This window comes from Falco naumanni, chromosome 1 (assembly GCF_017639655.2).
Source record: "Falco naumanni isolate bFalNau1 chromosome 1, bFalNau1.pat, whole genome shotgun sequence".
Taxonomy (NCBI): domain Eukaryota; kingdom Metazoa; phylum Chordata; class Aves; order Falconiformes; family Falconidae; genus Falco; species Falco naumanni.
Genome location: NC_054054.1, coordinates 73,660,981 through 73,686,683, shown reverse-complemented (window position 1 = coordinate 73,686,683; position 25,703 = coordinate 73,660,981). Strand labels below are relative to the sequence as shown.

The 25,703-nt window shown below is 38.0% G+C and overlaps 1 protein-coding gene across 2 annotated transcripts in view; it reads left to right on the top strand.

Annotated features, from left to right (window-relative positions):
* Positions 1-25,703, top strand: part of GRID2 (glutamate ionotropic receptor delta type subunit 2) — a 731,038-nt gene that overhangs the window by 566,953 nt on the left and 138,382 nt on the right. For both annotated transcript variants that reach the window (XR_005828679.1, XM_040599440.1), the window contains exons 9-10: positions 2,585-2,686; positions 21,123-21,320. Coding sequence is in view for 1 of the 2 variants with exons in the window: in XM_040599440.1 (XP_040455374.1) it covers positions 2,585-2,686; positions 21,123-21,320 (300 nt within the window). In the remaining variant the exon portion in view is untranslated. The remainder of the gene's footprint in view (positions 1-2,584; positions 2,687-21,122; positions 21,321-25,703) is intronic.

The following is a 25,703-nucleotide window of genomic DNA, read 5'->3' as shown; positions in this document are numbered from 1 at the left end:
TCCTAGGATTTAAAATCTGGCAAAAGCAGTAACAATTTCTGTGGTGATTATACTTCCAGCACATTTGGTTATGCTAGTTGTATCTAAGTTCTAATTAGTTTCTTTATGTGACTAAGAATGAAAACTGCCAAATTGATTTAATGCACTTTTGTTCTGAACTTAATGCCATTTTCAGTATTTTTAGTACAGAAAAATTAGACTATCAAATGCTTTCCTTCCCAGGATGGCAGTGATGTATCCCATACAGCGCACAGCGCGCGCACTTCAAATGCCTTCACTATGTTTCACTGCATTATTACAGATAACACACTTCAGCAATTAGGTTATTCAGCTCAAAGCATTGGAAGGCTTTGCCAGAGGAGTGATGAGGACCTGGAACATGTCAGCAGTTCATCCATACTGCTGTGGATAGCTAGACATGCTGTGGAGGTACAGAAGAAGCAAAGATGGCCACTATAATTTGTGTGATAGAAATGTGAAATGAGGAAACCAAGCAGTGGTAGTTTGTGCTTTTATTTAGAAATAGCTATTGGGAAGGTGAGTAATTGCAAGAGATAAATACGATGCCTCGTACTTTCATTCCTCCTCGTATCCTACTGCTACTTCCAATGATTTCTGCCAGAGTTCTGAATCCAGTAGATCCTTGATTCAATTATTACTTGACATTAAAAGTATGGTCATCGTTACCCTTGCTCATCCCCTGACAATAGTATAATCTTAACTTCAAAGTGGCAAGAATTAGGACAGCCCTGAGCCCTTCTGAAAATGGCAGAGAGAAATTGCTACATTGTTTTAAGCCCATCTTCTGTTGGGAAACATAGAATCATAGGAACATTTAGGTTGGAAAAGACCTTTAAGTTCATCGAGTCAAACCTAACCTCTATATCATTGCAGAAAGGTTTGGGGTTTTTGCTTTTGGAGGTGTGCATTTCTTAAGGAGACAGCTTCAAAGAATTGATATCAATATATTGAAATTATATAATTTAGAAGGTGCTTTGAAATACTTTAGTGGATGTAATGGAGAAAACAAATATTTTGAAAGGTCTACTTCTTAATTTGTTAAATGTGTGTACTCAGAGTTAGTTCCTCATTTTCTGTCTCACTTTGAAAGATCTATGAAACACATATACACAAGCTTTTCCCATGAAGGACTGAAAATAACGCTTTCTGTAAATTTGTGTTCAATCACAACCGGCAAAGGTACTCCCGTTCTTTCACAGACCCCTTCAGCTGGGTCAGGTACCCTGCCATTTCAGTGACTGTGCATTAAAGTACAGAAATATTTTGGATGGTTTACAGTTTATATTTCTCACAGATTATAGGGTTGCATTCTCTGAGAGACCAGTCCTGGTAGAGGCCACTGGGCCCAGCAGTAACCTACTGATGTTAATCTTGGTCTTGTTAGAGCAAGACCTTTTGTGCCTTTAAATAGAGACATGAAAACCACCTGGGTTTAGAGGCTTAAGTTACCTACAAGAGTCAGAAGATAAGCATCCCTCCATAGATTTTGTGCACAGCCCATGGAGGATGCAATTCAGAGCAAGAACTGGTACCTGCAGGTGCCTACCTCTTTTTACTCTATAACAGGTTTACATAGGCAATTATTTTATATGCTGTAATTGAGACTCTGCTCCAAACTCCTCTGCAATCAGTCATTGTCCTGTTGGGTTTTGAATTTAACACTAGTAATTGTACAGGACAGATGAATGTGGTAATGAATTCCAAAAATGAAACTTTGTAATGTTTGTACATGGTACTAAGGGATGCGTGGTTGGTTGGTCTTTTTCTCTGTACCCGAGACAAGCATCTACCGTTGTGTAAAAATGTAGAAAGTTATATTTTCAGGTAAGCTAACTTATAGGTCAGTATCTACTACATCTAGATTGAAAGGCAGTTAGTCCTATAGAGAACCCTGAAGAAAAAGCTTCTGTCCATAGAAGCCCAAGAAATGCAATAACACCAATGCAGCACATCTTGTTGCTGCTTTTTTTACTGCATTATCTGTTGCAATCCTTTCTCAGTACTGTGGTGTGCCTATTCAATGGTCTTTTCCTCAATCATCTTTAAATGTGATTTTTAATCAGGCTAAAAATCACTGCTGTTTCATTATCAATGAGTAGTATAAGCTTTAATTAAAACTAGTGTAATTCCTTTCATCAGAGTTCTGCTAGGAAAGACGGGCTGGAGCAGACAGCATGCTAAAATTATAGTAGCTATTATTTCTTCAGTTAGTGTATTACTGAAAGCAAGGTACAAATATTGTTACAGCCATAGTACTTTTTAAAATATTTTCCATTAACATAGAAGTCCTCCCTGAGCTCTTCTAAAGTAATACTTATACCACCAAACCCTGGATGCTGTCATCCATTGCACACTGGTATTTAAGAGCGTAAACTGATATCCCTAATTGCTTAATTTGCAAATTAAAGATGAATCTGTGTGCAAGCCCTTCTCTGATTTTTCATCTCATTGGTTCCAGAAGGTGTACTGTTTATTTCTTGTGTTCTTGCTTAAAGCTACCTAAGAGGAATGACTAGCAAATTTTTATGGGCAATGAGCAAATCATTTCCGTTTTCCCTTTCAGCTTGGCTGCTGGAATCCCATCACTGGTCTGAATGGGTCACTAACAGACAGAAAGCTGGAGAATAACATGCGAGGTGTGGTTCTGCGTGTGGTGACTGTGCTGGTAAGTAGATCCTCATCCTTTTGCACTAGCAGGAATGTATTTTCTTCCTCTTGCCTCACCTTTTTATTAAACACAGCATTTTACCAAGAAATTAATCGATGTTTGAGTGTCTGATTCCGGCTTGTAAATACCAGAGCAATGGAGCAATTTACACAAAATAAAATTACTTATCAGTACAGTTCATTTCAGAATTAAAATCTGCTTCTTCCACAGACACATACTAAATTAGATAAGGCAACCATATGAACTGATAAAGGGCAACCTCAAGTGCCATGTTAGCTAAAGTTACCTAGCTAAAACTCTAAATGATTTATAAGATGTAGCTGCTTTCCAATTACCTTGCCAAATTGAGTGCAGTCTGACACAATTTGCCACACAGAAAATATTCAAGGTCAGCTTAGGGTGAGTAACTCTAGTATAGTAAAACATCCACTGTCCCCTCCTAGATCTTCTTCAGCCAGGTTCTTCCCCTCTGTGGGCACTTTGAATTAAGCAGCTGCAGCAAAGTAGTTGGTTTAAAACTGAACAGACAATTCCCTCCAGAATAGGAAGGTATTTTGTGGTAGGAGGCCAGTGCGAGCAGAATTTGTTAAAGCTGGGAGGAGGGGAAGAAAGAAATAAAAAGAAATTAATAAGACATGTAGGCCTCTTTAGACTGATGCCCAAACATAAAGTTGACCCAAGGCTGCAGAACTGTGAAGGTTATATTGAGCTACTTCCCTCTCTCTACTATCTCCTTGTGATTTCCATTACCAATTTGGTGTTTGAGGGCCTGACCACTTGCTTATGAAGAACAAGGCAAGAGTGGTTTCCATGGATTGCATTGTTTACATTATATGATGAAGGAAAAGGCTCAATCAGGGGTGGAAAGTGAAATTACCAGAGTATGTCAGTGCCACAAACAGAGGAGTTTTGTACCCCTCCAATTAATTATATTATCTGTTGGAGTGTCCAGTCTGTTCTAGCTCTTAGTATGCTAGAGAACTTCCTGTGAGATGTACAAAAAAAAGCAACCCCCAACCTAATAAGCGTGAAGGCACAGAAAAAGACAAAGCAGTAGTGAGGGGTTTATACTTTTAAGTACATGTTCACCAAAATAGCATTGTGGTGGCAGTGGCTGGACTTTGTGATTTGCCTGACCCTCATGTTAATTGATTTGGTACAATATTCTGTTAAAAAAAAGATCTATGGATGTTGTCTAGCAAAATAAATTCAAATTAGTGTCTTGGACCTTTTGATTTTTTATTATTTCTTCTTCTGTCTCTCCCCATTCCATTCCTCTGATTTCATCCCGTTATTTTAGTTTGCTTGCCAGTGAACATTCTTCTTTCAAGTCATTATAGCATGAATATTTAGCAACTTGCAAAAATACAAAAAAAGTCATTAGTTATGCTGATAGGATTCTATATCAATAATAAATCCAGAAGGCAGACGTTTAAAGTTCAGCACACAGCACATGGTGGTTGTCTCTTCACTGTAATCCTTGCTCGATGCCTCACATGAGCACACAAAAGCCATTTGGCTTTGTTACATTTCAGAGCACAACTCATGACAACTTCCATGCACAACTAGTGAAAACCATGGTTAGTCTGAATTGTGCTTTTTTAAATTTAACATTTTGCTAACTGTCTCATTTTACATAGAATGCACTGAAGGCAATACATGGGGAAGATGCAAATGTTTCATATTGGTTTCATAGCATAAAGCTTCCTTTATTCTCTTAAAATTGTAGAGGTTTGCATGGTTGGTCAGTGCAATCTAGATGAAACCGACTGTGAACCACAATACAAATCAAGGTTTGTTTGATTTTACTTAGGAAAGATGAAAGACAAGGATTTTGTAGACTACATAAAGGGAAGAAGCATAAACTCATGAACCAGAAGAAATATTTTTTCACTATCAGTTTCCTTGATTGATGGTACTTTCCCCCATATGCCAGAAATCAGGAAGATAAAATACCATTTCTCCCTCATCCATAAACTCCAATGGCTTAGAGGCAGGCAGGCAGGCAGAAAATCAAGGTTACTAACCAAAAGCCTGAAGAGGCATTGGACAGTGCAGATGCCAGAATTGCAAAGATCTAATTATTTCTAACCTCTTTTAATCTTTGGATATCCACAGATATTGTTGCCACCCCTGTGGGTGACAAAGTATTAGTTACAGTCCTTACCCTTTAACAGTTTCTCTTGCTGCTCTTACTATAAGTAAGGATTAATCATAAAGATATGCTGACTTCTAAATAGTTGTCATTATCATATCATTACTTCAGACATATATGTTGCTATAGGATAAATTTACAGGCCTTTACTTGTTGCTAATTATAGATTGGTTCCCATCTTTATTCACATAGCGTATTACAATGGTGCAATTATGTTATTTTTTCCTGGAATACAATGAATAAATAGATATAATATTTGAATTTGAGTGGAGTCTTAGCTGGGATGCCATAACACAGGAAATTAAGCAAAGCTATTAAAAAAATGTATTAATACTTGTTTTCTCTCATTTTAAAATTAGACTTTTAGTCCTTTTATTTGTTGTTACTCAATTTAGAAAAACTTGTTCTTAGAAAAACTTGGTCAGCAAAGACAATGACTGGAATTTCATTAAGCCCTGTTCATTTCACAGCTATTATCAAAGGAAATTTGCTGTTAAGGCTATTAATTTTGTGAAATAGAAGAAAAATTTCGAGTTCTAGTTTGAACAAACCAACAGAACTCTTTCAGGTAAATCAGGGCCATAGCAATTTGTGGAAGTGCAGTGTTCATCTGGTTTTGTATCTGCTGGCTAGGACAAAACTGGAGATTTATTTTTAACCTGTGTGATGAAAATGTGTGATTCTTCCCTTTGATGTGAGTGCAGGAGGGATTTCACCCATCAACTTTACTTTAGTGATGATATTTATCATACATCTTTTTCCATCTTTCTTCAGAGTTCTTAAATTAAGTCAATTAATTTCTGTCAAAAGTAACAAATCCATTATTGACTATGAATGATTAGTTATCAATTCTGCCACTTTCAAACAGTATGGTCTTGATCTGGGGAGACAAGGTGGTTTATGTTAAGATTAAATAATATTACTACTGAACTTTATTAATAGGTTTCTTTTTCATTGAGATTTGAGAAGTTAACGTTAATTTGTTAATTTTTTCTGTTAATGTTTTGAATCTCTTGTGTCTTTCTATCTTCCAATTTCATTTTGTTATGCCTTCAGGTTGAAAAGGACTTGTTTTAAAACTTGCAGCAGGACTTGAGAGGATAGTGAATTGCAATACCTGGGTTATACTGCATTATCCTTATTATGAACTGAAACATTCTACAGTCTGAAAATGATAAATGATTGCAACTAATTTCCCCAAAACAGTCCTTCAAAAAGAGAGTGCTGAATGATTCCCATCATCTGCATCCATCTACTAATTCCTTTCCCTTTAATAATTATGGGATGCACATCTGCAGATCTAAAACAAAATCTCTTTGCGAATATGACAAAATACAGTGTGTCCCCAAATTGTACATCTCTGGTTTCATTTGGCAGTGAACCCTGGCTCCTCTGAAGTTAATGCAAATTGTATCCTTTGCATAAATAGGAATAAGAAATAATTCTTTGTGGTTCGTTCTGAGGGGATCTATAGTCATGCCCATGTACATGTGATTCAACGTTTTAATCTAACTTGGATTAGTACCACACTTTCTACACAAAAAAAAGATTTATTTTGTCTTATTTAAATGTCTCTGCCTTGGACTGCTTCCCCTCATGCAGCTGAAGTTTGAACTTTGTGTTTGACAAGTTACTTTTCAGTTCAAGTGACTTGCTCGTGAATTTGTGAAATGTATTCTGAATTTCTGAAATACAGCTCAGTCAAAGGTCAGCATAGTAAGTCCAAACAAATTCAGAGTGTCTTGAACGAACTATTGTCCAAGCACAAATTTAGCTAGGTATCCATTTTGGCTATTTCAGTTTATTCTCCCCTTTTTCAGCTTCTCACTTTTACTGAAAGGGAGCTAGAATACAGCAGATATTCTCATAATAGCATTTTAGTAGCAGTGGCAATTAATGAATTATTCATATACATGTTAAGCCATCAGAAATGGAATGAGATTTGGCCTGTTTGACAATGAATAGGCCAGCAGGTATTCACAAAACTATGTTTCTAAAAAAAAACCCTGTTGTTTGAAAAGAAAAAGTTTGAAATTCCCCATTTTAAAGAATTAACACCTTGATTGAAAAGTACAGAGCCTTTTCTGAAAGTGCATAAGATGTAACTTCCTTATGGTGCAAAATATATTTGTGACTTTACATGAAAATTCAATACAGCTCCCAAGCAGGAGGCATGTATTTTCATATCTGGATGGTTCTGAAAATGCAGGCAGGATGAAGGAAAGAAAAATAATAACAACCCATACTGAATTATGCTTTGCCATACAACCCTATGCACTATTTCTTGAGTGTTATTACCTAGATCACTTGCATAGAGCTAGAGGGACCAGAGACAGTTTAGTGACCCTTGGCTCCAGGTGGGCACTGTGGGACACGGTGTAGTGAGAGGGCTGGCAAAAGGGTAGGCAAGAGTAGAAAAAGTAAAAGATCACTTACACCAGAGAAAAAAATTATCTTAGTGGACTGGTTTAATTCTCAATGGTTGGCATTAACTGCATGAGCATTTGTTTCCCAGATTAGGAAAAAAAACCAAACCTGAAAGCAGATGATATCTTTAGGGACATGAGCTGGCAGGAGGTCTGGATCTTCATTCCCTTTTTCTGTTGAATTTACCACTCAGAGAAAAGATCAAAAGTAAGATACAAAGCTAAGTCCAGGTTTTAAAAGCTGAGACTGTCTTTGGGCTTTGACTTCCAACACTGGTTTAAACAAAGTAAAAAGAGTCCTTTCCAAGAAGCTGGAGTAGCTTTCAGACTGATAGGAAAAAGAAAAGGCATGAGAGAGATGAAATAAGACCATATGCCGAGGAACAAATGGTCAGAAGTGATGAAGGATAAAAAAAAATGGCAGGACAGAAACATCAGTGAATGATTGTAAAATAAATATCAACTGCTGCAAAGATTATGTGTGGGATACCTCAGGAAATACTCAACAAATATTTTATAATAGTGTACAATCAGAATAATCCCATAGATATTGCCTCTTCCATTTTCTCCCATTTTTTTCATGCTCACTTTTCCCATGTAGTTCTGATCCTTTTTCCCATTTTCACAATTGAATGGTGTGCACTTTTGTGAATCCTTCTTCATTCTGCCAGGCTGCACTTTCTATGCACCAGTATCTACAATCTTTGAAAAGAATACTTTTAGTTAAAGCATGTATTGTATTAAATTACATATTGCTCTGTGTCTCAACATGATTAGTATATTGGACTGTAGTACACGATAGTGAATTTCCTATGTCAGCAGAAATGCCTTAGGAGTTGGTAAGGTTAAGAAATATTACTTGACTGTCCTCATCAGTTGTAGTATTTGAGTTTTGAGCAAACATATTTTACTCTTTTACCTGTAAGGGATGAATCCCTCTCTGATAACTTACCTTCTTTGGATGGCAGAAAACTTAGGTGACATAGTTTATTCTATCTGGAGTCTGTCATAAAATCTATATACTATAACTCAGTAATGTATATAGTATATACTATGTGTGCAGTAGTTAAAATATTTCAAAAAACCTTGACATTTTAGTATATTCCATGGTAGTTGTAAAGAATTCAAAATTTCCTAGGCAGCAACGAATCCCTGTGTCTTGATTTCTCTTCCTTTTGGCTGCCCATACCCATCTTTGTTGTGGTGTAACGCCAGCCAGGCACTAAGTACCATGCAGCTGCTCGTGCATTTCCCCCTCCTCCCCATGCCCCTGGTGAGATGGGAAGGAGAATCAGGAAAAAGTAAAACCCATGGGTTGAGATAAGAACAGTTTAATAATTGAAATAAACTAGGAATAATAATAATAATAATAATAATAATAATAACAGCAGCAATAATAGTTGTAATGAAGAGGAGAGGGAAAGAGAGGAATAAAAAACAAGTGATGCACAATACAATTGCTCACCATCCACTGACCGATGCCCAGCCAGTCCCTGAGCAGCAATCAGCAGCCCCTGGCCAACACCTCACAGTTTATATAACGAGTATAATGTTCTATGGTATGGAATATCCCTTTGGATAGTTCAGGTCAGCTGTCCTGGCTATACTTCCTCCCAGTGTCTTGTGCATCTGCTCAATTGCAGAGCTTGGGATACTGAAAAGTCCTTGGCTTAAAGTAAGCACTGCTTAGCAACAACTAAAACATCAGTGTGTTATCAACATTATTTTCATACTGAATCCAAAACACAGCACTGTACTAGCCACTAGGAAGAAAATTAATTCTATCCTAGCCGAAACCAGGACAACATTTGAAGGAAAGTTGGAAAGAATGGATCTTTTATAGACAAACACATAAAGAAAAATGTTCAGTGAAATGGTGGTAAATTATAGCAACAGTGGTAGAGGTGTTCATTTCATTGGTAAAAGAATTAAATCATCAGGAGCAATGATGCATGACAGGATTAGGCTTACTATTTACTATTCTTCATAGTTACCCTGCTTGATGACATAAAACGTGTCATTCTGTGTGAGATATGCATGATAAGACTGGCTGTCACATATGGAAAAGTCAGTTGGTATTGGAATATCTTTTCATGGAGCAAATTTTCCAATTTGGAAACTTGAATTCAGATTTCAGGGCATGATTCTGGACAAGCAGTTATTGAAACTGAAGTTCTTATATTAAAAAAACCCAACTATTCACTTTTACAGCTTTTAGGAATAGTTTGCTCATTCCTAATGTAAGGAGGATTTTTTTAAATGGATTGGGATGTGTGCTGACAATTTGAATAGCCTTTTACTCTCCTAAAAATTATTTTCATATCTTTAAAATAAAAAATGGAACTTAATTGCGTTTTGGATGGTCAAGTTTTGTCAACGATTTTAAGGATAAACAGACTATTAATAGTTGCAGGAAATGTTTCCCATCACAAGGTAAGTGTAGTTCTCAGAGCTCCTATTACACTTTCTAATGCTTAGAATACTTAATCATTCTGTTTTAAGAAGGCTGTGGACTCTGCTTTGTCAGAGGTCTGTCCAGGAAAAGTAGGTTCATGTTTATCTTGCTTAGTTTAGGTAGTTTTATCCTGAGTCAGAGGAAAGAAATAAGGTTTTAGAGATTCTTTCAAGCTTGCATTTCCATGAAACCATATCTATTTCTAGGCCAATGAAATAAAACAGGTTGGAATTATTGGAATAAAAGAACATAGTAACAAGTATAGAGAATTAGAAATGAAGGAGAGGGAGTTGCAGGAGCAGTTTATATTGACCTGACTCTGATCAGAAACTTTAGCTAGAATTATTTGTAATTTGGGTATTTTTAAATATAGGGTATGCAAGAAATGCAATAGTATTTTTATGCCCAGACTCTATATAATGCATTTTATATTGCTTCTTAAGTAAAAATTTCCTCTTGTGAAAGTACCAGTTAGAAACAATTTAATTATAAAAAACAGGCACTTTTATTGCAGTGCTAAGCCTTTCATTTTAGAAAATAAGGAAAGACATTTATACTTCAGCTGAGCCAGGTATTGTTAGATAGCAAGGAGACAGTGCTGGGGATTCCACAATGAGGCACCTTTTTCCTGAAGTTCCCTGCTTTTTAGCTTATGCTGTCAGGCAGGTAGAAACATGAAGGCTGAAAGTCGGTAATAGTTGCATTATGTGGCAGTTATAATTGTTATGAACATTCAAGAGAAGCCTTCATATGTGTCTTTCTCCCTCTTACCCTGAATAGCAAATAGCACCTACTATTTTTCTAGCTTGCCCTCCCATTCAGCATTTCAGCATAAAAGTTGCTCCTTAGTTGTGCCTCCTGAAACTGCCTGTACAGTCCTAGCTTACTGCACAGGCACAAACTTCCAGAATACATATTAGTGCCATAAGCTGAATTAAACCAAAACTTTCTACACTGTGCTAGTCAGCTGGGATGCTGATCCCTTCCAGACCTCTGTATCCTTATGTCTGCCATTATATTGGCCATATTTCAACACTACCTCTCCCTTCCACGCGTGCAGACAGCATGCCATCGGTTCATGCACATCAATGTACTTAATATACTTGGGTGCCTAATGAGAAAACTTAATCTTTAATATAGAATAGAAACATAGAATCATAGAATACTTTGGGTTGGAAGGGACCTTTAAAGGTTATCTAGTCCAACCCCACCTGCTATGAGCAGGGACATCTTCAACTAGATTAGGTTGTTTAGATGGGGCATCTACCACCTCTCTGGGCAACTTGTTTCAGCATTTCACCACCCTCATAGTGAAAAATTTCTTTTTTATATCTAGTATAAATCTACCCTCTTTTAGTTTCAAACCATTACCCCCTGTGTGATTACAACAGGTTCTGCTAAAAAGTTTATCATTGCAGGGAAAGTGCCAGTATTAAAGCAGTGAAGCAGAAAGAAGTGAAATTTCTGCTTTTCTTTCTTGGAGACTAAGAATGATGACCCATAAACAAAGATAGAAGAAAATAAGGTTCCTGAAGTGCCTTTTGCCCTCAGTCACCTGCCTTGCTTCTCCCCCAAGGGCTGCCAGCCCTGTTACCTTCCTAAGCAGGAAAAGGGGACAGGAGGCATTCTGTCTGAAAATTCCATTTTCCTCTGCCTGCAAACATTATAACAACATGCTTGACAAACCTGATCTCCTTCTACAGCAAGATGACCTGCCTAGTGGATGAGGAAAAGGCTGTGGATGTTGTCTACCTAGACCTCAGCAATACCTTTGACACCATCTCCCACAGCATTCTCCTGGAGAAACTGGCTGCTCATGGCTTGGACGGGTGTACTCTGCGCTGGGTAAAAAGCTGGCTGGACGGCTGAGTCCAACAAGTGGCAGTAAATGGAGTTACATCCAGCTGGCAGCTGGTCGCAAGTGGTGTTCCCCAGGGCTCAGTACTGACTCCAGTTCTGTTTAATGTCTTTACCAATGATCTGGATGAGGGGATCGAGCACACCCTCAGTAAGTTTGCAGCAGACACCAAGTTGCAGGGGAGTGTTGATCTGCTGGAGGGCAGGCAGGCTCTGCAGAGGGGTCTGGACAGGCTGGATCGATGGGCTGAGGCCAATTGTATGAAGTTCAACAAGGCTCAGTGCTGGGTCCTGCACTTGGGTCTCAACAACCCCACACAACACTACAGGCTGGGGAGACTGTCTGGAAAGCTGCCTGGTGGGAAAGGACCTGGGGGTGCTGGCTGGTGGCAGATGAACATGAGCCAGCAGTGTGCCCAGGTGGCCAAGGAGGCCAACAGCAGCCTGGCTTGTGTCAGAAACAGTGTGGACAGTAGGACCAAAGGAGTGATCGTTCCCCTATACTCAGCAATGGTGAGGCCACACCTTGAATACTGTGTTCCATTTTGGGCCCCTCACTGCAAGAAAGACGTTGAGGTGCTGGAGCGTGTCCAGAGAAGGGCAACGAAGCTCATGAGAGGTCTAGAGCACAAGTCTTATGTGAAGTGGTTGAGGGGACTGGGGTTGTTTAGCTTGGAGAAAAAGGAGACTCGAGGGGGACCTTATTCTCTCTACAACTACCTGAAAGGAGGCTGTAGGCAGGTGGGGGTAGATCTCTTCTCCCAAATAGCAAGCGACAGCAGAATAGGATATGGCCTCAAGTTGCACCAGGGGAGGTTTAGATTGGATATTAGGAAAAATGTCTTAATTTGAAAGAGTTGTCAAGCATTGGAACAGGCTGCCAAGGAAAGTGGTTGACTCACCAGCCCTGGAGGCATTTAAAAGACTTGTAGATGTGGTGTTTAAGGACATGGTTTAGTGGTGGACTTGGCAGTGTTAGGTTAATGGTTGGACTGGATGATCTTAAAGGGTCTTTTCCAAAAGATTCTATGAGTCTATAACAGAAGGTAATATCCCTTGATAGCAGCAGAGCCTTTCTTTCAGTTCCTCTTCCCCTCAACACACCTATAGAACTGCTAAATTTAAATTGCCACTGACAGGGAATAGGTTACTTTTAATAGTTTTTTTAAGTCCCTTGGAGCTACCTAGCTTGTATTAAAACAGGTAGGTCATAAACCTTACGGTTATTCACACTGCATATGCTTACTGCGATCATTTGTTTTACAAGCTTTAATCTCAGAGCCTGCTGGGAAAGCCAGCCCCTTTTGTTTTCAATTAATTTTCCCAATCCATTTTTCCAAAGTAGCAGGTGCTATATACTAGATGAGATTAATATCAAGGAATTGAAATGTTTTGGGACCTGGCTAGGGCCACAGTTTGACAGCAAGGTAGGTGCAATGCCAAACCCGGGAGGACCAACCTAACTCATCTGTATGTCAAGGGCTACCTCTCAAGGCTCCTTAGCTCTGAACTTCTCACTGACCCTTAGCCAGCCGCTCTGTGGGCATATTTGCATTCAGGTAGTTCCCAGAGCACACAGGAAACTTGGCTTTTAAACAGAAAGATGTTCTTACTCTGATTGTAATATCCCTCCATACTATGCAAGGTAGAAAAGGAGGTGAATTGCACGACAGCGCAATGTCATGAAGTATTATGTGAATTTGTTATATGAATAGGAGCTCTTACATGGCTGCTGGAAGAAGTATAATGCAGCTCCCAGCAGGTTAATATACCCATACTACGCTTTTTCTAATTCCAGTACCTGAGCTAGCTATGTTAAAGCTAACATTGTGCTGTTTAGACATACTCTAAAACACTCCAGTCAATTCCACTCTCAATCCATATTCCTATCATAGCTCTTTCTGAGCCATTATACTTATATCAGGTGCATTAAGTTATTGTGAATTAAAATCAATATTCAAAGCTTGGCTGGGTCCTAGTACACCATTGCCATACATCGCTTTGAAAGCCTTAATCCTGTTGCAGACTAATGGGAGGTACTGAGGAGGGGGGATAACATTTTTTCTTTGTTTCTTTTAAATAGCACTCAACTAAATAACATAAGAAATCCATAAGCCACTGTTTCATTCAGCAGAAAAAAATATTGTTGAAAGTACTGTAACTGAAAGCTCAAACTCATGTCTTCTTGAAGATGACAATAAAACTGTCATTTAAAAAAAAGAGACTAAACAGATGCATAAGGATAGTGGTAAACAAAGGCCAACTGTAAAATCACCTTCCTTTTACATTGTATTCACCTTTTCTAGACTTGAACTAGCTTCCTGCTGCAGACAAGGCAACTTTTCTGTTAGTACAACTGACTTTCTAATCAGTCTGCTTGAAAAGCACAGGATCTGAGACCAGTGGGGTTTGATACCAATGCTGTTATACAGCCTGTTGGCACAATTGGATATATTGTATATAATGACTATAATACCTTAATTATCTAAGATTTTGTAGGTTTTAAACCTGCACCTTTGTTTTAGTGTTATTAAGGAGTGGGGATTGTGTTACATTTTGCAGCAACTTCCATAACCATTGCTAGTGGGAGAATTTCTGTAATGAGAGAATGAAACATTTCAAATAAATTTTGGTCATTGATTCTAACATGATGTAATGTACATTGCAGTTCAATTAAAAGTAACAAGCTGCTGTGCTGTTCCTAGCCAAAACAGTGGTCAATAAAGCACTTGAGGAAATTAAGTATTTGGATATGCATATTTCACCGAAATCTTTTGGGGAAAGAAATGCAAAATAGCTAACATTTAAAAGTGGGGGGTTAATTATTTTATGAGTCAAGAAAGAAGTAATTATACCTAGCAACAATACAATAGCATCCTCTGCTTGAAAATGTTTTGGTTGTGGCTTGTGAGACTTAGTGCTTCTTGTTGGTTATAATGGCTGTGCTTGGTCATCCGGCAGTCATTGGGAGGGAGTTGCGAGATCTGGTAATCAGTGAATGTCAGGTTTGGGAGCAGTTTCTTAGTATTTGCAGGTAATGGGAGTTTTAAAGTGTCACAGTGAATATTTACTTCATGTGATGGCTGAGGCTTTGCCTGGGCTATGTGAATCATTTAATGTGTCTCTCTGCTGTTTCTAGAGTCAGGGCTGAGCACAGATTGACAGTCTTGCCCACAACTAAGCTTTATTTCCAACTTCTGTTTCATCCTCTCTCTTTCTAATTTCAGTAGAGAAGAAGGGAAGATTTAATTAATACAGTCCCATTTAATGAATAGAGTGTCACTATTAAGGTATTATATTCCAGTGTGTTCAGAAATTTCTGATGAGTAGACACAGAGGTCATTTTCACATGCTTTATGAATTCTAAACACCCATACAATTACCTAATTTCAAAACTCTCTTCCAAACATACTTGAAGCATGGAAGGCCATCCATCTGCAGTTTTAGAGTCAAGCTCTAACATGTGCTGTAAAATCCCAGCAGTGATCAATTTCTCTGATCCCACAAGCTACTTGTACTTATTGTTCACTTAATAATTTCTGTATAGCCTCCTGGCTAGGAAGTTTTTTCTGCCTATACTATTAGGAAAAGAGGATTCAGCTGAGCAGAATAGTCCCAAACATACTGTTTTACTTTTTTATAAAGTTTGTTCTAGAATTATTTTTAACATTTTTATCTTTAAAGCAAACAAGATTCTTTACATGAGTGCAGCAGAGCAGTGTATCATGCCTCCATATAGCTTCTATCCTGAAATAAGTCTCAATACTTAAAGCCACAGAATCCACCCTTGTAATTACAGAGAAAATCTGCCTTGCTGCACATTCATTGATCATTAACAGCTGGGCTGAGACCACCACTTCATTGTAAACAGGCCACCAAATGCAACTTTTTCTTGCTGTCATGTATTTAGAGTGCTGTCTTGAAGATTTGAATGACTTTTTTTCTGGTTTTTCAAGAGAGTTTTCTGTAATTTGTCCAAAAAGAAGGAATCTATACAAAAATACCAAATCTTCTAAAACCTGATTTTCATTGAAGAAATAAAAGATGGCTATTAAAGCTTGGAATTTAAAGTCACTATTCTACTGGCTGCTAAAAATCATCCTGAATAGAGACTCTGGGTTCAGGGATATACTTTTTCCCTATATAAAGTTGTCTCTGAATGCTTCACAAGCAATTGTTCTCTTGCTCTCCCTCCCTGCCTCCTCTAAGGCCTGAATTTATCACTTGACTTTATCACCCACCTCTGTAGCACAGTTACAAACCAATGTTTCTCTTTGATTGTCTGATTAATTAACATAACCAAGTTAAACTCAGAATGATTGTGCTTTTCTGCTCTTTAGCTCAAGTATTGCTGCTTCTGTTTTCAAATATGAAGGTCTTCCCTGGCCAAAAGCTTTTCTCTTCTTTCTTATTTTTATTTTATTAGGTGGTCTAGTAGAGGATATAAAAACATTACTTCAGACTATTATGTCCAAATTATTGTCACATGTCTGAGAATTTAATCAGAGTAAATAAAAACTATATTTTTTATTTGTAATATTAGACTCTTGAAGTACTTACAGAGCCTTGTGTTATTTCAGTTTTACGTGCACCAGGGCCTAAGTCCTGAATAGGCAGAACCGTTAGCCCTTTATCTTGTTGGAAAAAGCAATGAAGGGCAACATTTCTTTCTACTAATCTTGAATCTAGACTGCTTCAAGCTCTGTACTATCAATGTCTGATTTCCACTGGTATGTTTAAAATAATACAAAATAAATTCTCTGTCCCCTGCTTCCCACTGTGTAAAATTCAGGGTGGAGGTTAAGGGCTGGGTTTTGAATGTGTGACCGTCCTTTTTGTGCCTATATTGCCCTGCTAGCAGTTCTTCCTGGACCAGGGCACATTACCATCTCTGTCCACTTGCAGTTTTACCCTGTCAGGCAGTTCTTTCAAGAGGAAGGCTTTTCTTTCCCTGGGTCTAGACATCTCAGTTTTGGATCCCACCTTCCTTTGTTCTCTTTTACTGCTTGCCTTCCACTATTGGTTTTCCTGCTTTTACTTTCATGGTTCATCACAACACAGATAGATAAGTACATTTGGTTAAAGCATTAAAATAAGATAGAGGGAAAACATTCTATGGTTAAGGTGATTATCCCTGACCCACCACATCTGGATTCATTTCTCAGCTCTACAAGTCATTCCATCTGTGCATTTCAATTCTGGATGTGGAAAACAGTGATAACTCTTTTTACTCAACCAAGTATTCCAGTGGTAAACCCTAATTCATTTAAATGTGCTCAAATAATATTGAGTTGAACATCTAAGAATAGGTTTGGGTAAGATGCCTGAGCTGCTTAACCATTCCCGGATACAATAAAGGGCACGTACTTCTCTCACTTCTGCTTGTACAGTTTTACTTCAGCGCTTGTCTGGACCCCTGGCAATTAGGTCAACTTATCTGACAAAAACTGAGTAGATTTGTGATGGCTGGATAGTAGAATTACTTCAATAAAGGAACCAAGCATCAGCAGACCTATTACATGTAGAAGGTAGCTAGTTGCTCTGGTAGATGATGTTAAATTATATCAGTCTTAATGTGTAGCATGTTGTTAACCAATGTCAAGCTTTATGTGTAGCTTCTTCCTTAAAAAAATTATAAAGCCAGTGATAATAGGTAAATTAATGGAGCCAAGTGGTTTTGTGAGCTTCTTGTACAACGTACTTGTACTATCACTCCATCTTTCCAACACTTCCCTTTTTTTATGCCTTGTTGCATTAATCTTGGGTTTGCTTTTAGCCTTCCTAAGATGTGATAGTCTGATAGCATTTTGCAGCTTCTCTTGCTCAGAGGGTAATCATCTCTGGAACCAGACTTTGCATTCTCACAGTTGTAAAAAGAAATATGCACAGCTTCATCCAATATAAACTTTACCTGTTTGCAGCTGACTTTCATTTTGCTGCAGGTAGCGTTGGCTGTGTGGTACTTAGCTGTCTCCCAGGGTTAATCCACAACACTCTGTAAAATCCTTTGGATCCACATTGAGTATTAAACCCATCCTCCTCTGTATCCGAGCAGCATAGCTTAGATCCTGAAAAGAAACCAGACAGTGGTAACTGTGGAGCAATTTTGAGCAGGAGCCTTTATTGTGGGCTTCATAGCGCTGCGTTCAGTTGGCAAGGAGTCACACTGGGGGTAAAGTAGAAAGAAAGTGACTCCTCTCTTAAAGGATATCCATTGAGGTTGGACGCAAAGCCATACTCTAAATGTATTCTGATGGTTATGGGGCCCAGTGAGGCAAATCATCTATCTTGCAAAACCAAGATTTGTTAAGGGAGCAATCCATTAATTTCCTTTTTTTTTTTTTTTTCCCCCCTCCTCAGTCATGTACGTTGTGACTTCTTTGCTTTTGCAGACTACCCTGACTTTACAGGCTGTGGAGTCTGCTCTAGCCCCACAAAAGCTCATCAGTCCCCTAGAGAGGTGCCTCCAAAAGTGGAAGAAAAGGAGAAGCAGGAACAGTGGCCTTCCTTGGACTGCTTCACTGTATCCTGGAACAATTTAGGTTTGAAGGGACCCTTGAATGTCATCGGTGTGAAGCAGGGTTGTTAGAGCAGGTTGTTCAGGACAGTGTCCAGGTGAGTTCTGAGGATCTCCAAGGATGGCGATTGTATGGCTTCTCTGAGAAAGACCGGCTCAGATAGTTAGAATTACCACTTGCTTTGGAGAGAAAGTATATCAGGATTTTCTTGAATGTATTGGGGTTGAATAGCAGCTTCATCATCCAGGTACATTTTACCACTTCCAGACTCATCAATTAACTTGTCATTTTTTGACACCTGCTTTCTACAAGCTTATTTTTTGTTCTTATTATTTTTCTGTTCAGTAGGTGAGAAATGTATTGGCTGGTTTTGGTTTGTGTATTTTTTTTCTACAAGATCTGCTTTCCCAAGGATTGGAGACAATCATTTTAATGTAAATATTGTAAGGATGTATATGTCTTTCCATAGGAGCTCCCATAATACCCTCCCAGTCCTCCAAGGACAGTTGGCATAGTTTCAGCCTGCAGAATTTATGGAGGGAAAAAAAATCATGACAAATGTTTTTGTCCTCTTTCAATGACTTCTGAGAAATTCAAACAATCACAAAAAGCATAGCAATAGATTTGTTTTGCTTTGTTTAGAATATGATTAAATATTTTGCTGCTCCAGGCGTCAACAGAAATTGGGAAGTGTTAGTTGCTTTGCATAAAGCTATTTAACTATTCATATTTCATTAAATATGTAGCACATTGGACATTGGATTTTTTTATAAATCTCTCAACAGCGAACAATATTACCTAGCTTAATAGAAGACTGAAATTAGTCATGATGAACTGCATTTTAAACTGTTTTAAATCAATACAATTAGCAATTCCTTTTTAACTAACTGAATAAAGATTCAGTTTATGAACAACTATTTTGTAATAACTTAGAAGTGATAAGAATAAATCCTTTCTAATATGAAAATTATCAACTTCTAAAACATCTTTTGTACACACAAATCTTTAGAATGTTTTGCATAATGTGCTTCAATTGATAAACTACATTTTTTACTTTTTTAAGGAACATTTTTTTTTCCAGTAGTTTTGAGTCTGTATGTAGGGAATCTCTCATCCAAGTCATCAACAAAGCTGAATTCACTCTGTTTTCATTTAGGAAAGGCTTTCATCAACTTAGTCTCAACTCCTTCAATGGTCTTGGAACCCAGGCACTGGAAAATTACTTTAAAAATTCACTTGCACTTGCTGTCCTCCATTTTTATTCCATTTGTCTGATCTTGGATAATTTGGAAAAAAGAAATTTTATCTGACAACTGAGAAATAGTAACTTGAGACAGTCAACTCTTCTGCTTTTTTATTTTCTGGGGGGAGGGGGTTCTTTGGTTGGGTTTGGGATTTGTTTTAGTTTTGGGGGGTTGGGTTTTTTTTCTGGATTTCTTGTAGTCAGAAAAGAACACCCTGCCACTGCAGTCTGGTTGCATCCTTGCTTCTTTGGCAGCATCCTCAGCATATGGCTATCTTTGTGAATGTTAACTCAAGCATTTACAAATGATGCTTTCTTATTCCAAGAACATCCTGCCTGCAATGCAGTGATACCTGTTCATACCCTGTGACATAGAAACCAAAAATATTTAGCGAATTATTAGTGAAAAATATGTGAAAAGTACTTTGGCTTCAGATTCAAACAGAGATAAGTAGTAGAATAGTTTTTAAAAAAAAATCATTTAAACACTTCAAAAAAATGCCTCTGCAAATACAACTAAACTTTGGGCCACAAATACTACAGAAAATCAATTCTGTATTCTTCTGTATGCTTGTACAGACTGGGAGCACGTGGTCAGGAAGTGGTTTCATGTACACGTTATGGCCAAGTCATGACAAACCAGAAGTAACTTTGCACATCAGAATAGACGTTCCTGATAAACTCATACTAAATTTCAGCACCATGTAAAGAATTAAAAAAGAGGAAATGTAACATACTAAAAAAAAAAAAGAAAACACAAATAAAGAAAAAAACAAACCCAACAGTGTTACAGTGCCCTCATGCTTTTTGGGGAAATTTGATGCTTTTGATCTACTTAGGTAGATCAGACAGGTGTTCTCAGAAAAAATAAAGAACAAACAGAATGGAGATCCATCTATGGCAAATACATATTTTTTGTGCTTAGAAATATGATCTCTTTTTGTGTTTCATTTTAAAAGATACCAAGGAGAATGTCTAGAAATCAAATACTCAACATAAAGAAAAAGAAGGAAGGGGGGAAAGAAATTAAAGTTAGCCAAAAAATCATTTCTTTCTGCAATGTTATTAGAAATATTCATTTTAAAATAGAGAAAACAGTTACAGATCTTGGGAAAAAGGAAAAGCAAAGCATAGTTTGGAAATCGTATCAACCAATTCCAACTTTCAGTATCTACTTCTATCCTCTTATGGTCATCTTTTTGATGAATATTCACCAGTTGTTCTTATAGACAGACTTAAGTCCCATCATTGATTCTTCTTAAACTAATCAAATGCATACTTTTTGGATAGAAGTATTTAAAATTAACTAGTTTATATTCAGATTATAATAGAAGGACAAGAGATATGCATGTTTCTGCAGTATGGCCTATCTTGCCATGTTTTTCATTCCTGACAGTGTGAATTAGTAGCTGCGTTTGTGAGATTCTGTGTTTTCCCAGTCAGTGGAAACTGGCAGCACTGTAGAATCCTCCATATTTATGGACAGACATGTAGTGTGTGTCTGCTTTGCCAGGCATAAGTGCGGTCAGAAGGCATCATCGAAAACATTTCAGTTGCAGTGTTACAATAGGAGGTTTGCTTCTGAAATACATAATAAAGAATAAAATTTCTCAGTTGAAGGAAACAGATAATAAAATACTATTTTGCAGAATGCAGGAGGCACCACTGCCAAAGTCTTGTAGGATTTAAATAGTTCCTCCTTTACTTTTCAGTAAAACAGCACTCAAATGTGACATGTAACTGCTTTACTAACAGTTGACTCCTTTGTTTTCTACTTAGGAAGAGCCCTTTGTCATGGTGTCTGAAAATGTTCTGGGAAAACCGAAGAAGTATCAAGGTTTCTCAATAGATGTGTTGGAAGCCTTAGCTACTTACCTCGGCTTTAAATACGAAATTTATGTTGCACCCGATCACAAGTATGGGAGTCCTCAGGATGATGGGTCATGGAACGGACTGATAGGAGAACTCGTATTTAAGGTAAGGTTATTAATAACGTATTAAATAAGGTCATGTGACAGAGCTAAATAATATGTGGTATATTATGTTCGTATCAGCCAGTAACCTTTTTTTCATGAGTCATTGATAGCACTTTGTTCATTGCCCGTCGCCAGCATTTGTAGTATGCCCAGGTGCATTGGGCATTAAAGAAAAAGCTGGAAATAGTACTTGCTGGCAACTCTTCAAGCAGCCAGGCAATCTCTTTTTTCCAACGAAAGTACAGCAGTATGAAATCTGAATATAGTCAAATAATGGGATGCACAGCATCCTAATTAATTTGGCAAGACCTGACACAAATGAGTTGAAGAGGCTGTTTGAAAGAGGAAAAATTGGTATTGCAGTAATTAGTGATACATTACATAAATAATATATAGCACTTAGAAAAATGTTGGTGTGATGAATACATGAAGTATATAATCAACAGGAAATGTTTTATTGATACATAATAACCCATTATGTAGACATACGAATCAAGAGTAGTATATTCTCTATTCTGTAATTAATAAACCATTTAGTCTACTTAATTTTACATTGTGTTCAATATTGTATCATAAATAAATTAAACCAAATAATTGTGCCATTATATTCCCCCATTCGCATCTTATCATCTTGTGAGAAAGGGCTATGCAGACTCTATTCTGCTGATGTCTCATTTGTGCCATGAACATACATATTTTATTTGTTCTTAGTTAACCTGTAGAGGCAGATTTTACAGCTATAGAGACCTACATTTGTTGTTTTTCCTTAAATAACTGCAGTACATATTCACGTATATAACTTCCTGGTTGCTTATGGAAGTGCTTTTCCAAATCTGCAGGTGTTGTTTAATTGATATTCTCAGCAAAGAATAAGGACTAATGTGGTCAGATACAGGACCTAATCATTAAATACTTCAGCTAAAATTTAGAAAAATGCTGAAAAACGTCTTGCAGTAAAGGGGAAAAAAATAAAAGGAAAAAAGTTCCAAAAAACCCAATCCTTGTGAGAAAAAAAATTAGAGATAGGTTTAACCTTTTCTGCCTTCCTGAGTATCAGGAAGTCTGTTGGACTGCAAAACAGCCACACGTGCTGTACTCCTGGCATGGTTCCTACATCTACATGGTAGAGATAAACCTCCTCTGCCGTCTCTCTATGCCTTTATGTAGCTGGAAGATAGAATGTTGTGATCATAGATGGTAAGCTGCAGTCACTTAAAAAAGTATATTTTCCTCCATCTTCTAAACTTTAACAACTAAAAGTCCCTTGTCTGATATGAGATGTAGCACCACAATGGCCTACTGATTTATTTTTACCGTTATTTCTGCTCCTTAAATCTGATGTTATATTATACCCTGCTCTCTACAGTACTCAGCAAAGGACTCAGCCGGCCACTGCATAACACAAGCTGAAGGGGTCTTAGTCCTAGATGGCTCTGGAGATGGAAGAGGGCCTGGAACATCTTTTATTTATTTGGAATGAATGATTCATAAGGCAGAACTCATAACAACTGAAATAAATCAAATGGTTCACTGAAAAATATGTATAGTGTCCTTGTCCCCTTAGTAGGCAGGGACTCATATAATTCTAATACTACACTTAAGATGGTAACCATCTTGAACTGTAAATAGATGTCATGAGTGGAACAGATTTACCAGTCTGCCTCAATTTTGCTGTAAATGAGTCTTAATGAATATGAAATCTTCCTGTACAGTTAGAAAGCATGAAGTGTTAACACAGCTGCATTCGGAATTCAGAAAATATGTTTTCCCAATGCTATGACAGTGTATAATTTTTTTATCTTCCTTACCCCTTACATAATTAGTAGTAAAGGTTCACTGTGTCCTTCTCTCCCATTCTTTGTCTCTCTTAAGGCAAAAGAGATCCTCTGGGCAAGCAGCCAGCGCATATCTACCCCTTACCAAGTACAAGCTGTTCTTGAAAGGCTGATTTCTTATTTACCGTGAACTGTGTTCTGCTCCCAGAACTCAGATATCTATCTGCTTAGCAACTTTGTAAGAGGAAGCAGAGGAGCAGAGAATAATTTTAAATTAAAGGTCTAACCTGTTTAAAACACAGTGTTTCCTTGTTTTCCCAACCACATCTTACACGATAGTCTGACCAAGATGTGGAGGAAATCCAGGAACAGAGGGAGTGCTCTTTGCCTGTTAGTGCATGAGCCAGAAATGAGTTGGAAACCATGTATTTAGTGAAAGATAAGTCCTACTCAAGGGTAATGGAAAATAGCTCCCTTCTCTTTTTTAGCAAATAGAATCACAGAATCATTTAGGTGGGAAAAGACCTTTAAGATCATCAAGTCCAGCCATCAAGTCCACCATTAAACCATGTCCTTTAAGTACCTCCAGGGATGGTGAGTCAACCACTTCCCAGGACAGCCTGTTCCAGTGCTTGATAACCCTTTCAAGTAAAGAAATTTTTCCTAATATCCAATATAAACCTTTCCTGGTGCAAATCAAGACCATTTCCTCTTGTCCTAGCGCTTGTTATTTGGGAGAAGAGAAGAGACGACACCTACCTCACTACAACCTTCTTTCTGGATAGTTGCAGAGGGCATCTCATCAAAAAGGATGTCTGTGGCTACTACAGAAAATGTGCCGTATGAATTGGCAGTTGCTGTAGCAAGCACATATTTTCTGTGTTCAAGATCAGCACATACTGTTTGCATTAACCTGATTCACCATGCAGCGGGCTCTGATGCAGGTCCTGGTGTCAGTGAGGGCAGTCCTGGACTGTTCTCACGTGCAGCAGCCCTGCTTGAGCTGCAGTGCAGGGCAGAAACCCTGCAGTGCCAAGTACATGACCTAGGTCCACAGCTGGCCTCACAGACTTGACAGTATGCCAGGTTCACTCTGTTCCAGCTTTGAAAACAAGATCCCTGTTGGCTGCTAAAAGAGAAGCTGGAATCAGCAAGTAAAAGCAACGGGTCTTTAATTTGACTTTGGAAACTAATTCAAACCTCCCTTCCTTTGATTGTCAAGACCCACATTAGGTACCCCCTTGCTCCATACACCACCGCCTGTCAAAATAAGCTGAATGTAACCACGCTTTGCAATGCTTTCTGTTTGCTGAGCACCTGAACCAGAAGGTCTATGGAGGATTAATGCTCTTTGAGAGAAGCACCCAGTGCTCTTGTCCCTCTCCTGTCAAATGACCAGAGCCTTTAGTGCATCCCACAGAGCTTCAGCATGCAAACAGGATCAGTTCAGAGAGCAGCTTTCTGTGGAGAGGCTAAAACCATCTCAGAGGAGCAGTGCTTTACCACAAATCTTTCTCTTGCGGTTAATTATGTCTTTTCACAGCACTTCCTTTAGTTGCCCTGAAGTCCACATTACCAGAGGGATGAGCCTGTGTGACAGGCAAGAGATGTGGTTAATGCTACTTCTGGGGGAGGACAGTAGGCTTTCCAGCATGGCTCTGGACTTCTCAGTGATATTCATATCCATCAACCATTATTTCCCACATTTCACCTTGCTACCCTGGTTGCTAGGACTTTTTTTCCAATGAGGAGCCATCACAGAGTAAATGACATAGGGAGAACTGCCTGATTCCACTTAGGTTCATCAGAAAAGGAAAACTAAATACATGCCTAAACATTTCTAAGAGAAGCTGCAAGACTTATGAGGCTCTTTTTTTTAATACACCTTCCTAAGGGGAGTAGCATAGGAAGGAAGAAAGCACACAGGGAGGACAAAGTGACTAGAAAAAATAATAGCCGAGTAAAAAGAGAATTATTTGAATGTATGTGTGTTAACTTGAGCAAAAATGTCTCTCTAATTAATTTTTGCATGTCCATATTAATAACTGCATAACTTGTAGGGCTATGGTTTATTGCTTCCAGCATTTGTTGAAACTTGATTTAACATTGAAAATGGATAAAATGAAAGGCCTCACAGGAGCAATTTTAAGTAGATTCATTTATTTTCTTTGTTCTTGATCATGAACCACAGGAATCATCTCAGATAGCTTCCTATGTGTACGAGATGTGCTTGCTTAAGCAATACCATAGGGACGTTTCAGGGATTTCTAGGCTTTGCTGATGGAGTTGGTTCTGTGACACCAGTAACGATGCTATCAGATCCATTTGGTCATCTAGTTTGGATTTTCTGATTCTCGTAATGTTGCTCTACAATGACCTCAGGAGAACTGCTTTTAAGGAACATAAATTCTAAGCAGGTCACGTAAAGAAAAATAATGCCCTCTGCCGTTTTTTTTCAGTCAGTTTCGGGACTCACATTTTCATTCATCAGAAATGTGTTAGATATCCAAGATGCTGATCGTTGGTTGATTTTGGCACTGCAAAAACTTAATGAGTGGAGAGTTTTACATGTTTATAATTCAGATTGGCAGCTTTATATCTAAATATTG